The 15,018-nt window shown below is 44.2% G+C and overlaps 1 protein-coding gene across 3 annotated transcripts in view; it reads right to left on the bottom strand.

The window, feature by feature from the left end:
* The window catches only part of si (sucrase-isomaltase), a 148,448-nt gene that overhangs the window by 55,616 nt on the left and 77,814 nt on the right, over positions 1-15,018 (bottom strand). For all 3 annotated transcript variants that reach the window (XM_014215243.3, XM_014215242.3, XM_045724816.2), the window contains exons 18-24: positions 9,386-9,540; positions 9,073-9,157; positions 3,327-3,383; positions 1,288-1,412; positions 872-960; positions 407-456; positions 136-303 (exon numbers count right to left, since the gene is read on the bottom strand). In XM_014215243.3, coding sequence (XP_014070718.3) covers positions 136-303; positions 407-456; positions 872-960; positions 1,288-1,412; positions 3,327-3,383; positions 9,073-9,157; positions 9,386-9,540 — 729 coding nt within the window. The remainder of the gene's footprint in view (positions 1-135; positions 304-406; positions 457-871; positions 961-1,287; positions 1,413-3,326; positions 3,384-9,072; positions 9,158-9,385; positions 9,541-15,018) is intronic.

Here is a 15,018-nt window from a genome sequence, read left to right as displayed (position 1 = left end):
GCTTGGTTTCTCACTAAGGGAAGATAAATACAGAAAGATCGAACTGTTGGGGCATAGGTAGTTCTCTCAAGGTCCTCCGCTCCACTGTATCTGTGAGAGTCATGTATGTTGGGTAGCAACAGCTGCCTTGGTTACCTGCTTGACAGTGTCATATTTGAAAGTAGATATGACGATATTGTTGTTGTTGTGGGTAACATTGACAGTCACGGGGGGACTGGAGACTCCCAACACGGTGATGTTCTCAAACTTCAGGTTGTTTGCGTCACTGTACCCAGAATGCATCACCTGGATGGTCAACTCGCCCTGTAGAGAGAGAACATACAGAGGAGTAGAATGAGGTTACACTAAGACACTGATCTTAGGTAAGATTTGACTAGTTTTGGTATCATTAATAACATCTACTTACATTGTTAAAAGAGAACTGGTAGTGCATGTAGTTGCCAGTTTCAACGGTATCTGCGAGGGAGGGAGGGAGGGAGGGAGGGAGGGAGGGGAGGGAGGGAGGGAGGGAGGGAGGGAGGGAGGGAGGGAGGGAGGGAGAGAGAGAGAGGTGAATTATAAATGCAAGTCCTCATCTTACAAAGAAACACATTTTTGGTTACTACATGCGTTATTTCATAGTTTTGATGTCTTCTCTATTATTCTACAATGTAGAAAATAGTAAAAAAAAAGAAAAACCCTTGAATGAGTAGATGTGTTCAAACTTTTAACTGGTACTGTTTATGCCCCCCCCCCCCCCCCCCCCCCCCACACTTCTAAACTAAAGTTGTGCCCCTACTCACAAACATCTATGCACACAAACACACACACACATACACGCGCACGTAGACACACACATACACACTAACTCCGTCTGACTTTGTTAAAATACCTCGAGAGTCTCCGTCATCCCAGAATAGCTCTCCTGCTGCTCTGTTGTTATCATCGAGCGCAACGATCAGACCCATGGGTTTAAGCCGACTGAGGGACACACACACACACACACACACACACACACACACACACACACGTCACAAATTTTGCAAGGAACTAAAATAAAAAGGGGAAATGAACCCCTTTGAAGTTGTTTATGAATATGTATAAACTTGGCGGTTCGAGCCCTGAATGCTGATTGGCTGACAGCTGTGGTATATCAGACCGTATACCACGGGTATTCCAAAACAGTTTATAATAGCAGACACAGTATAATTAAGCAATCAGGACCTCGGGGGTTTGTGATATATGGCCAATAGGCCTTATTGTTTAAGTAAACTGCATGACTGTGCAGTCGTTTGTGGGTGTGTGTACCTATAAACAGTTGTGACCGCAGGTCTCTGAATAGGTAGAATAGCTCCGCCCCTGATGTGTAAACCAAGCTTGTCTGCAGGCAGGTACATCTCAACTTGCTGCTTACGGACTGTTATTCGCTCTTCCTGATTGGTCAATGGGAAAATAATCAACATGTTGAAAAGCACAACATAAAGTATGCTGGGCTGATCAAAGGGCAGAATAACATGTTCTTACACATACAGTAGATGTACCTGTATTGAAGAGAGAGATGGAGTGAGAGACTGAGAGATGATTGTCCTAAAGCCCCCTTGCCTATCTCTGTCCATAAGGGTATTTCGCCTTCTCATACTAAAATAGCACACTTACACACTACAGCAGCTCAAAGAAAAATTCCGAACCTCAATTAATTTCTAGCACCCTAAGGACGGAATGTTCAGACCAGCTCAGGACAATTTAGAGCTCTTCTTCTCTTTCTCTCTCTCTCATTCTCTATTCTCCATCTGGGATATGGAGGTAGAGAAAGAGCAGGGAGTCACTAGAGCGCCTAGAAGTAATTTCAGATCGCATCGCCTCATTGTCAGTGCTAAGTAGGGCTCCACTCCCCCCCTCCTCCACTCCTCCCCCTCCACTCCTCCCCCTCCACTTGTCCTCCTCTTCCACTCCTCCCCCTCCTCCACTCCTCCCCCTCCACTCCTCCACCTCCACTTGTCTTCCTCTTCCACGTCTCCCCTTCCCCCACTCCTCCCCCTCCTCCACTCCCCCTCTCCTCCACTCCTCCCCCTCCACTTGTCTTCATCTTCCACTCCTCCTCCTCCTCCACTCCTCCCCCTCCCCCAGTCCTCCCCCTCCACTCGTCTTCCTCTTCCACTCCTCCTCCCCTCCTCCCCTCCTCCTCAACTTGTCTTCCTCTTCCACTCCTCCCCCTCCCCCACTCCTCCCCCTCCATTCGTCTTCCTCTTCCACTCCTCCCCCTCCTCCACTCCCCCCCTCCCCCACTCCTCCCCCTCCACTCGTCTTCCTCTTCCACTCCTCCTCCCCTCCACCCCTCCTCAACTTGTTTTCCTCTTCCACTCCTCCCCCTTCTCCACTCTTCCCCCTCCTCAACTTGTCTTCCTCTCCTTCTCCTCCTCCACTCCTCACCCTCCTCCACTCCTCCCCCTCCCCAACTTGTCTTCCTCCTCCTCTCTGCCCCCTCTTCTCTTCCCCCTCCTCAACTCCACCCCTTCCTCTATACCGCCCCCTCCTCAACTTGTTCCCTCCTCCACTCCTCCCCTTCCTCAACTCATCTTCCTCTTCTCTTTCCTCTTATCCTATCCTCTCATTTTGTCTTCTTTTACTCTCATCTCCTCCAACATCTCTCCTCCTGTTCCTCTCATCTCCTCCAACATCCCTCCTCCTGTTCCTCTCATCTCCTCCAATGTCTCTCCTCCTGTTCCTCTCATCTCCTCCAATGTCTCTCCTCCTGTTCCTCTCATCTTCTCCAACGTCTCTCCTCCTGTTCCTCTCATCTTCTCCAACGTCTCTCCTCCTGTTCCTCTCATCTCCTCCAACGTCTCTCCTCCTGTTCCTCTCATCTCCTCCAATGTCTCTCCTCCTGCTCCCCTCAGGTTTTTTTCTTAGTCTTTCATCTCTCCTTCTTTCCTCTCCTGTCAGGTACCTTTTTTCCTCCTAATTGACTGCACCACATCCCATCCTCCTCCCACCCCCCTAACCTCATTGACCCACCAGGACAAGGCGCAGCAGCGAGGCAACCAATCTAAACTCTCATCTGATCAGAAGCTCTTTACACAGCTGCGTGATGCCCAAATAAGTACCCGCAGGATCTCAACACCTCTTTAATCTATGAGACAAAGAGATTCCCTTTCTAGTGCCTCTGTGTCTCTTCTGTCCTTCTTCCTACATATTTCCTCCTTATCTCTATCCCTCTGGATCTGAATGACATAGTACAGCAGTGCTTCTCTTCTCCAGTGTACTTTATGTAAAGGTCTTGTAAATAGTCTACTCCTTATTCATGTCTTTTTAGGAAGGAAGCAAGATGTAGTAAACAGAAAGCTCACCGTTTCATAGTCAAACCACACAGCGTCTGGGACGTAGGCTTGGATCCACTCCACCCCCTGCAAAAATCAACCAATCACACATCAGCAAGGGCAAGGGCAAAACAAACACCAAATGAGGTAATTGGTTGAGCAGACTTCTCCCTATTTCTCTCCACACAACATGGCCGATCAAAAAACTAAACAGTCTTGGAAATGATCTCACAGTAGAGGATCTGGGTTTTGTTGAAGTTATGCCTGCATCACAACTGGATCTGGTGTCACAATCAAAAGCAAAGGCAGCATCAAGAGATGGACAATGGCCTTTGATGATTGTAGGGCGACAGACATGAGTAATCGATAACCAAGCGGCTGTCCTTTGATAGAGCTGTCTTAACTGTGTTCACTGTCCTGCTGACAGATGGGAACACAGAGAGAACAGAGAGATGAAACAGAGAAAAAGAACAGAGGGAACAAAATAAATTGAGAGAAAGAGGATGATGTGTCCTTTTCAAGCAGAGCGATAGTAAAGCATGCCGTCTGTGAACACCACAAGTTCTCCTCTCTCTAACTTTAAAGCCACCGCTGACACCATTTATTCCATTGGCCTGCCTTGTCCCCTTTAATGTTCTACAGAACCCTGTCATTAGGGATCGGAGAGAGGCAATTAAATGAAGAGGAGAAGAAAGAGGGGATGGACAAAAGTGGTCAAGAAGAAGAAGTTTCAAGTTGTATTAGTTGTATGTACAGTACGGGATATGCATGGCATACACCATCCAACAAAATGCTTACTTGCAGGGTCCTTCTCGACAATGAAACAACAAAAATAAACAGTACAAAAATAAAAACAGGAACATAAAGTAAATGGCTCAGTAGAATAGAATAAACATTTTAGCATCAGTATAATAAAGGAAGGCACAATTTATAGTCCAATATTTCCATGTGTATTGTGTTAGAGGAAAGTGTAGAAGAAGCAGAAGAAGAAGCAGAAGAAGAAGAAGAAGAAGAAGAAGAAGCAGAAGAAAAAGCAGAAGAAGAAGAAGAAGCAGAAGAAGAAGCAGAAGAAGAAGAAGAAGAAGAAGAAGAAGAAGCAGAAGAAGAAGAAGCAGAAGAAGAAGAAGAAGCAGAAGAAGCAGAAGAAGAAGAAGAAGAAGAAAAAGCAGAAGAAGAAGAAGCAGAACAAGCAGAAGAAGAAGAAGAAGCAGAACAAGCAGAAGAAGAAGCAGAAGAAGAAGAAGAAGAAGAAGAAGCAGAAGAAGAAGAAGAAGCAGAAGAAGCAGAAGAAGAAGAAGCAGAAGAAGCAGAACAAGAAGAAGCAGAAGAAGAAGCAGAAGAAGAAGAAGAAGCAGAAGAAGCAGAAGAAGCAGAAGAAGCAGAAGAAGAAGAAGAAGCAGAAGAAGATGAAGAAGAAGCAGACGAAGAAGAAGAAGAAGCAGAAGAAAAAGCAGCAGAAGAAGAAGAAGCAGAAGAAGAAGAAGAAGAAGAAGAAGAAGAAGAAGAAGAAGAAGCAGAAGAAGAAGCAGAAGAAGAAGAAGAAGAAGAAGAAGAAGCAGAAGAAGAAGCAGAAGAAGAAGCAGAACAAGAAGAAGAAGAAGAAGAAGAAGAAGAAGAAGAAGAAGAAGAAGCAGAACAAGAAGAAGAAGAAGCAGAAGAAGAAGCAGAACAAGAAGAAGAAGAAGAAGCAGAAGAAGAAGCAGAACAAGAAGAAGAAGAAGCAGAAGAAGAAGCAGAACAAGAAGAAGAAGAAGAAGCAGAAGAAGAAGAAGCGGAACAAGAAGAAGAAGAAGCAGAAGAAGAAGAAGAAGCAGAAGAAGAAGCAGAAGAAGAAGAAGAAGCAGAAGAAGCAGAAGAAGAAGAAGAAGAAGCAGAAGAAGCAGAAGAAGAAGAAGCAGAAGAAGCAGAACAAGAAGAAGAAGAAGCAGAAGAAGAAGCAGAAGAAGAAGAAGAAGAAGCAGAAGAAGCAGAAGAAGCAGAAGAAGAAGAAGAAGAAGAAGCAGAACAAGAAGAAGAAGCAGAAGAAGAAGAAGAGGTTTCCTTGGTCTTTATATTGCTGAATTGTGTAAGACAGAAATGTCATTTTTCTCATATCATCCACAGTTCCAGGAAATCCCCATCTTTTCCCACAAGTGAAAACCCTCAGACATGAACCAGGTGAATGATAGCTGCTATCTGCACATCGTTAACTGCTGGCTGACTCATTCACAGCTAGTTCATGTCTATCAGTCAGCAGCTTGACTAATGCAGAGGGACTGCTAACGCTACCATTAATCCTAACAGTAATTGAAAGGGACAGAGGGCTCGATCCTCATTTGGAGTGATGAGGCATGTTGAAAGAGGGAAGATCTGAACCTGGGCTCAAGATTCAGACATTGGTCTCAGGTTAGAGTGATACCACTAAATATTATGAGAAAGCAAATAGGAGAAGGTAGCGGCAGGTAGCCTAGTGGTTAGAGCATTGGGCCAGTAACCGAAATGTTGCTAGATCGAATCCCCGAATTGACAAGGTAGAAATCTGTTGTTCTGCCCCTGAACAAGGCAGTTAACCCACTTTTCCCCAGTAGGCCGTTATTGTAAGTAAGAATTTCTTCTTAACTGACTTGCCTTGTTAAATAAAGGTTAAATAAAAAAACTGAGAGGGTAGGGTGGATATATAATGGAGAAAGATAGAGAGAAGAGGCAAGATAGATAGATATACTGCTCAAAAAAATAAAGGGAACACTTAAACAACACAATGTAACTCCAAGTCAATCACACTTCTGTGAAATCAAACTGTCCACTTAGGAAGCAACACTGATTGACAATAAATTTCACATGCTGTTATGCAAATGGAATAGACAACAGGTGGAAATTATAGGCAATTAGCAAGACACCCCCAATAAAGGAGTGGTTCTGCAGGTGGGGACCACAGACCACTTCTCAGTTCCTATGCTTCCTGGCTGATGTTTTGGTCACTTTTGAATGCTGGCGGTGCTTTCACTCTAGTGGTAGCATGAGACGGAGTATACAACCCACACAAGTGGCTCAGGTAGTGCAGCTCATCCAGGATGGCACATCAATGCGAGCTGTGGCAAGAAGGTTTGCTGTGTCTGTCAGCGTAGTGTCCAGAGCATGGAGGCGCTACCAGGAAACAAGCCAGTACATCAGGAGACGTGGAGGAGGCCGTAGGAGGGCAACAAACCAGCAGCAGGACCGCTACCTCCGCCTTTGTGCAAGGAGGAGCAGGAGGAGCACTGCCAGAGCCCTGCAAAATGACCTCCAGCAGGCCACAAATGTGCATGTGTCTGCTCAAACGGTCAGAAACAGACTCCATGAGGGTGGTATGAGGGCCCGACATCCACAGGTGGGGGTTGTGCTTACAGCCCAACACCGTGCAGGACGTTTGGCATTTGCCAGAGAACACCAAGATTGGCAAATTTGCCACTGGCGCCCTGTGCTCTTCACAGATGAAAGCAGGTTCACACTGAGCACATGTGACAGACGTGACAGAGTCTGGAGACGCCGTGGAGAACGTTCTGCTGCCTGCAACATCCTCCAGCATGACCGGTTTGGCAGTGGGTCAGTCATGGTGTGGGGTGGCATTTCTTTCGGGGGCCGCACAGCCCTCCATGTGCTCGCCAGAGGTAGCCTGACTGCCATTAGGTACCGAGATGAGATCCTCAGACCCCTTGTGAGACCATATGCTGGTGCGGTTGGCCCTGGGTTCCTCCTAATGCAAGACAATGCTAGACCTCATATGGCTGGAGTGTGTCAGCAGTTCCTGCAAGAGGAAGGCATTGATGCTCTGGACTGGCCCGCCCATTCCCCAGACCTGAATCCAATTGAGCACATCTGGGACATCATGTCTCGCTCCATCCACCAATGCCACGTTGCACCACAGACTGTCCAGGAGTTGGCGGATGCTTTAGTCCAGGTCTGGGAGGAGATCCCTCAGGAGACCATCCGCCACCTCATCAGGAGCATGCCCAGGCGTTGTAGGGAGGTCATACAGGCACGTGGAGGCCACACACACTACTGAGCCTCATTTTGACTTGTTTTAAGGACATTACATCAAAGTTGGATCAGTCTGTAGTGTTGTTTTCCACTATAATTTTGAGTGTGACTCCAAATCCAGACCTCCATGGGTTGATAAATTGGATTTCCATTGATTATTTTTGTGTGATTTTGTTGTCAGCACATTCAACTATGTAAAGTATTTAATAAGATTATTTCTTTCATTCGGATCTAGGATGTGTTGTTTAAGTGTTCCCTTTATTTTTTGGAGTATATGTATATATATATATATCGAGAGAGAGAGAGAGAGAGAGAGAGAGAGAGAGAGAGAGAGAGAGAGAGAGAGAGAGAGAGAGAGAGAGAGAGAAATGAGTTCAGAGGTTTGAGAGTGTACTTGATTAAGAGCATGCAATAGAGACAAGAGTGGCTGCTTTTGATGAAGGGATGAAAAGAGGAGAGTGATGGAAGGAAAGACGAGGAGAGGTATGGGGATGGACTCGGGCGGACAGGGCTAGACCTCCCCATTCTATCAAGGCGCTGGAGAGATCAATGTTAAGAGATCCACTCTGATCTTACACTTAGCCCCTAGACATCATTAGACAGAGAGGAGGTACTGTGAGGGAAAGAGAGGACAGAGGAGGTACTGTAAGGGAGAAAGAGAAAGTTAGAGAGAGAGACAGAGAAGGAGAGGAGGTACTGTAAGTTAGAGAGGAAGAGAGAGGGGGAAAGAGAGGAGAGATGTAGAGAGAAGGAGAGGAGGTAAGTTAGAGAAAGAGACAGAGAGAAGGAGAGGAGAGAGGAGGTACTGTAAGTTAGAGAGGAAGAGAAAGAGAGGAGAGAGGAGGTAAGTCAGAGAAAGAGTCAGAGAGAGTCAGAGAGAGTCAGAGAGTGCAAGAGAGTGCGAGAGAGAGAGAAAGAGCGAGAGAGAGAGTGCGAGAGAGAGGGAGAGAGAGAGTGCGAGAGTGGGAGAGAGAGAGGGAGAGAGAGTGAGAGAGGAAAAGCCCTGTGAAGGACCGACAAAGAACACGCTCTTTCACACAAGTTATGTATTGATGTCAATTAACAACTTATTACATAAGTCTGAATTATTACACATCGTTTTACTTTTTGGATGACATCCTCTCTGTATCCCCAAGGAGAAGTCAAGCTTGAGCTTCTCCTTTCTCTCTGCTGGCATGACAACCTTTTCACTCTGATTACAGTTATCATATTCAGACTGGAGCCCCACTCTGCTTGTCTCTAATTCGCCAGAGGCCATGCTAAATTGCTTATTAATCAGCTGGCCACTTTTAACATGACCACAATCTATCTGCACTCGCAAAACACACACACACACACACTCGTGCAAATACACACGGACATACAGACACACACACACACACACACACACACACACACACACACACACACACACACACACACACACACACACACACACACACACACACACAATGTATCTGCGCTTCTAATCTGCTTGTAATGAGGTCAGCGCTCTCATTAGAGTGGCGGGAAAAAAAGGAGGAAATGAAAGAGAAAAGAGAGAGGGAGGAAAGTAAATCCCATGTTATGTGCTTGTCCCAACGGAGGTCAGTGTGTGTGTGTGTGTGTGTGCGTGTGTGTGTGTGTGTTAAGAGAGAGAGATCTCCTCTCAAGGGGTTTATCCCGCCAATCGTTTTTTTTTAGATAATTTCAAATGAAATGTGAAATAGTATGTGTGTTTGGAAGTATGAAACAGAGCTGAAACCTAGTTCACTGAGCCTGATCCAGTACATGTACTCACAGGGTCCAGTACAGGTGTGATGAGCAGGTGTTTCCCCCAGAGGAACTGGCGGTCCACTGTCCAGGTGTTACTGTCAGAGTAGAACCTGGAAGACGGACAGAGGGAGAGGGGTGGGGTGAGGGGTATTCATGTGGACTGATCAGTGCTTGTTTTTGTAACATCCATGCATTGTTTATGAAAAATAAAGTTGCCTCTAAACTCTGATCAGCTGGGTCAGTGTTGTTCCTTATGGACTTGAGGAAGATGGTGGAATTCCTAGATCTGAGCCTGGGAGAAACTGCTACCACGATCAACAGGAAGTGCTGTCACTTACTCGTGCATGACAGGCCGGACCACGGTGTCCCCGGTAGTGTGAGCCTTGTAGAAGAGGGTGTAGAGGTAGGGGAGAAGGGTGTACCGGATATTCAGGTAATGTTTAGAGGTGTTCAACAGCAGAGAGTCTGCACCAAACACTGCCGGGTCCTGGGGCTGGAGGGAGGGAGGGAAGGAAGGATGGAGGGAGAGAAAGGAGGGAAGGAGGAAGGGGAGGGGTGGAAAGAAGGGAGGGAGGGAGGGAGGGAGGGAGGGAGGGAGGAAGGAAGGAAGGAAGGAAGGAAGGAAGGAAGGAAGGAAGGAAGGAAGGAAGGAAGGAAGGAAGGAAGGAAGGAAGGAAGGAAGGAAGGAAGGAAGGAAGGAAAGGTGTGGAAAGAAGGGAGGGAGGGAGGGAGGGAGGGAGGGAGGGAGGGAGGAAGGAAGGAAGGAAGGAAGGAAGGAAGGAAGGAAGGAAGGAAGGAAGGAAGGAAGGAAGGAAGGAAGGAAGGAAAGGTGTGGAAAGAAGGGAGGGAGGGAGGGAGGGAGGGAGGGAGGGAGGGAGGGAGGGAGGGAGGGAGGGAGGGAGGGAGGGAGGGAGGGAAGGAGAGAGGGAGAGAGGGATTTATAACCACCATGATGACACTTCGTAATCAACAACAACACACTCAAATGGCAAGTGAACAGAAAGAGCAGAAAGAGAGAAATAGGTGAATTCCAGTTGAAGAGGGAGAGAACACAGAAGAAATCAGGCCAGAGAGACAACAGAGACAGAGACAAAAAATTATAATTGTGGAGTGGATGATTAGCTGCTGAAGGGCTAATCCTTTATGTCTTGTATGTGTGTGTGTGTGTGTGTGTGTGTGTGTGTGTGTGTGTGTGTGTGTGTGTGTGTGTCTGTGTGTCTGTGTGTATGTCGAGGACTTTGGCTGGTGTGACCTTCTGATGAGAGAAGTGATTAGGGCAAAGCAAAGGTCAAACATTATCCGTCTCATTTAGTGTGAATCTCTCTTTAGATTCATCAACATATCCTGTCTGCCGGCAGAAGGCATCTCTATTTTCTCTCTCTCTCTCTCTCCATGTTTTATAAAACCAATATTTTTATTATCAACATTTCAGCAAGGCCTTATTTCAAGACCACTGAAGTTTATTAATGTATTTATTGACCCATATTTTACCAGGTAAGATGGTAAAGAACCTTCCCGCTAGCCATGATTGGCTGAGATAATGGATGTGCTGGACATGCTGGGGGATGAGTTTGGATTGGTCTGCCATGAAGCATGCTTCTGTCTATAACGTGAGCTCTTCAGTTTGTGTTGACAGTTCTTTCTACCGCACCGTTTTGAAAGATATATGGTTAGCCATAGAGAAGTACAAACGTTTTGCTACTTTTCTCAACAACATTGATTCCCTAAGTTTAAAAGGTGCTATCGACAGATCAGTTTGAAGAAGTGTAGTCATAACCTGTTCTCTCTGCAACCACACGGCAAGCGGTACAGGAGCGCCAAGTCTAGGTCCAAAAGGCTTCTTAACCGTTTCTACCCCCAAGCCATAAGACTCCTGAACAGCTAATCAAATGGCCAACCGGACTATTTGCATACGCTGCTGCTACTCTCTGTTTATTATTTATGCATAGTGACTTTAACTCGACCTACATGTACATATTACCTCAATTACCTTGACGAACCGGTGCCCCCGCACATGGTACCCCCCTGTATATAGCCTTGCTTGTTATTTTACTGCTGCTGTTTAATTATTTGTTACTTTATTTAAAATAATTTACTTAACACTTATTTTTATTTTAAATCATTGTTGGTTAAGGGCTTGTAAGTAAGCATTTCACTGTAAGGTCTACACCTGTTGTATTCGGCGCATGTGACAAATAACATTTGATTTGATTTTATGTAATCATTAGTCCAACAATTGCAAACAAGAGTTTCTATTGGACAAATTCAGGTATGTTTATCCCCAATATGTTCCGTTTGCTTCCGTTTAAGAAACGTATTTTTTTTCAACAGAATCGGCGGAATGAATTCACCCCTGATCATGCATAAACAGAGTTACCTATCATAACAGCCATGTTGTATTTCTTCTCTTCCCTTCACTTGACTTCAATGCACAACAGATCAGCTGTATGTGACCAGGTGAAAACCTTTCTAAATCACAGCCTACATCAGTGTCACCATATTAGGTAAAGTAACGTCATAGTCAGCATAGCTAATATAACTAACGCGTTAGTAAACCCGGAATCCAAGATGGCGTCGCTGTGAGAGGGAGTGTTTACTCGCTCTTCAAAGCAATATTGAGGGTTAGGTGGTTAACAGTCTAATATTGGCTATCAATGTTGAAAGAAACTAACTATAACTTGTTAGTTTAGAGTTCGTTTTTGTCAAGTTGAATGGGAAGAACACGACAGAAAGACAATAGTAGACGGAATATCCAAGTCTCACAGAAGACGGCGGACATGCTAGCTAGCCACAACGAGAAACAGAGCAGCATGGAAACACAAGAAGCCGCGAACTCAAGCAAGAGAAAGAACAAAACTTACCAGGATGAAATCCTTGCAACCTCTTTACCTCAGATCCCAATTAATAATCCACCGGTGAAAAAACTAAAAGAGGACATTTCCATGTCTGAACTTTTCTCTGCAATCCAGTCCCTGTCTACTAAACAAGATGCCACGCTCTCCAAAGTGTCCATCATAGAGCGGGCTACCGAAGAAACATCAAAGAAGATCGATAATTTGTCAGAAACTGTCAGTCAGCTACACAAAATTGTGAGCGAGAACAAGGAAAGGATAACGTTCCTAGAGAATGAGTTGAATAAACTGCAATCCCAAAATAATGAGCTGTGTGAGAATGTAGCAGGTGGAATCTGAAAATCCAAGGTATAAAAGAGGTAGATGGAGAGGATATTAGAGACGCAGTCATTAATATCCTGGGAAAGGTGGCTCCATGCATCAAAGACAAGCTAAGAGTTCTGATCGACATGTTACATCGACTTGGGAAACGAAGATCTGATGGATCCACTCGCAATATCATTTTGCGCTGAACTACGCGCCATTACAGGGACATCATCTGGAAAATGGCCAAGTAGAACAAGTTTCTGGACGAGAAGAAGCTCCGCATCAAAGAAGCTCTGATTCCGCAGGATCAGACCGCCAGGGAGAAACTGTGGCCGCTTATACAGAGGGCATGACAAGAGGGAAAGAAGGCTGGGTTCAAAAAGGGCCCACACGCGTTTATCGAAGGAAGAATGATTACTGGGTAACTCTGTTGACATTAACCAAACTGAAACTGTGAGTACTGCCAAGGGTACAGTTAACATACTGCCACGAGTAAATGTACCGTTCGAACTACAACTGATGAACACTTGACAAAAAAAAGGAAGTAAATAGATTTGTTATACTGTTAACCACGCTACCTCAGCTGAGCGTAGTTTTCCATCAGAGTTATCCTCTCAAGGTTCACTGTTTGTTTTATTGTTTACATTAATACTTCTGTTATCTAATTTGTGTTCTTTCTCTTTTTAATGCAGGAGTTCATTTTCAACTCATTCAATATCGTTAGTCTGAATGCTAGGTGTTTGAGAGATCTTACAAAAAGGAAAGCCTTATTTTTATATTGTAAACACAGTAACGCAGATTTTGTCCTTCTTCAGGAAACTCATTCGGGTGAAAGTGATTAGAAATTTTTGAAATCACAATGGGGAGACATAGCCTATTACAGTCATGGATCAAACCATTCTGCTGGTGTTTTGACACTTATTCACAAGTTTAAAGGTGACATTCTAGAATCTTCACAAGATGGGATATGGGTCATAGTAACTGTTAAACTTGAAAATGCTATTTTCATCATTTGTAATGTGTATGGACATAACTCACATGCTCCAAATAAAACCCTTTTAACCAATTTACCAGGAAAGTACAGGATTTAACTTCTTTGGGCTAGGGGGCAGTATTTTGAAGTTTGGATGACAAACATGTCCAAAGTAAACTGCCTGTTACTCAGGCCCAGAAGCTAGGATATGCATATCATTGGTAGATTTGGATAGAAAACACTCTGAAGTTTCTACAACTGTTAAAATAATGTATGTGAGTATAACAGAACTGATATGGCAGGCAAAAACCAGAGGAAAATCCATCCAGGAAATGTGATTTTTTTTTTATGTGATTGGTTTTCCATTGAAAGTCTATTGACTATATAAGGGGTTAGGGCCCAGATGGCAGTTCCTATGGCTTCCACTAGATGTCAACAGTCTTTAGACATGGTTTCAGGCTTGTTTTCTGAAAAATGACGAAGAATAAGACCTTTTGCTAAGTGGTCTATGGAACCATGCAGTACTGGTTTGCGCGCATGACTGTGTGTGCGTTCTTCATTCTTTTTCCTTTCTATTGAAATCACTATTGTCCGGTTGAAATATAATCAATTATTTAGATAACTGACACCCTGAGGATTAGTTATAAACATCATTTGACATGTATCAACGAACTTTACCGGTACAATTAGGATGTATTCGTCTGCATGTTTTGACCGCCTTTGAGCCAGTGGATTACTAAACAAAACGCACCAACAAAACAGAGTTTTTGAGATATAAAGAGGGACTTTATCGAACAAAATAACCATTTATTGTGTAGCTGGGACCCTTTGGATTGCCAACAGAGGAAGATCTTCAAAGGTTAGTGATTTATTTCATTGCTATTTCTGACTTTCGCGACTCCTCTGCTTGGTTGGAAAATATTTGTATGCTTTTGTAAGCGGGGCGCTGTCCTCAGATAATTGCATGGTATGCTTTCGCCGTAAAGCCTTTTTGAAATCTGACAAAGCGGCTGGATTAACAAGAAGTTCATCTTTTCACTGATGAATAACACTTGTATTTTCATGAATGTTTATTATTACTATTTGTGTAATTTGAATTTGGCGCTCTGCAATTTCACCGGATGTTGTCGAGGTGGGTCGCTAGCGGCACGCCTTGCCCAAATTAAGCAACAAATACTCAGAGGCTTTTCTAATTATTTCAGGGGATTTTAATGTAACAACTGATGCACCTGTTGATCGTTTTCCTCCTAGAACGAGTCAAAGCCTTCAAAATAGCAATATCATCACTACATTATGCAAGGATCTCTGTGGTAATGATGTCTGGCGTTATTTCAATCTGGATGCAAAGGGTTGTACCTGGACCAACAAAACTATGTCACGTAAATCTAGAATAGATTTATTCCTAATTTCCCCCTTTCTGTTAACATATGTTATAGATGTAGATCATCAGTTGGCTCACTTTAGTGATCATCACTTGATTTTCCTGAATTTACAAGCTACTAAAAAATCTAAAGTTACTCGAGGATATTGGAAATTAAACAACACACAAGATCCTAGTCTCATTGGAAACATCAAATCATTAGCCAAAGATATTTTTGCAAGAAAATACTTGGGTCATGGATGTAGATGGGAATTTGTCAAATATAAAGTTGTAGCCATTAAATGTGCCAAAGAGCTGATGTACTTAAATAACCTTAGAGAAAAAGAGTTGATGAGAAAGCTTGACAGTTTTCTAAAGAAAGATAATCTACCTGAAGAAGAAGAGTCCGTATTTAAGTCTTTACAACTAGAATTACAACAGCTTTACACGGATCTGGCAAATGGTGCCTTTGTAAGGTCA

This window comes from Salmo salar, chromosome 09, assembly GCF_965601325.2.
Source record: "Salmo salar chromosome 09, fSalSal1, whole genome shotgun sequence".
Taxonomy (NCBI): domain Eukaryota; kingdom Metazoa; phylum Chordata; class Actinopteri; order Salmoniformes; family Salmonidae; genus Salmo; species Salmo salar.
Note: the sequence above shows the minus strand (reverse complement) of the source record. Positions and strands in the feature narration are given on the sequence as shown.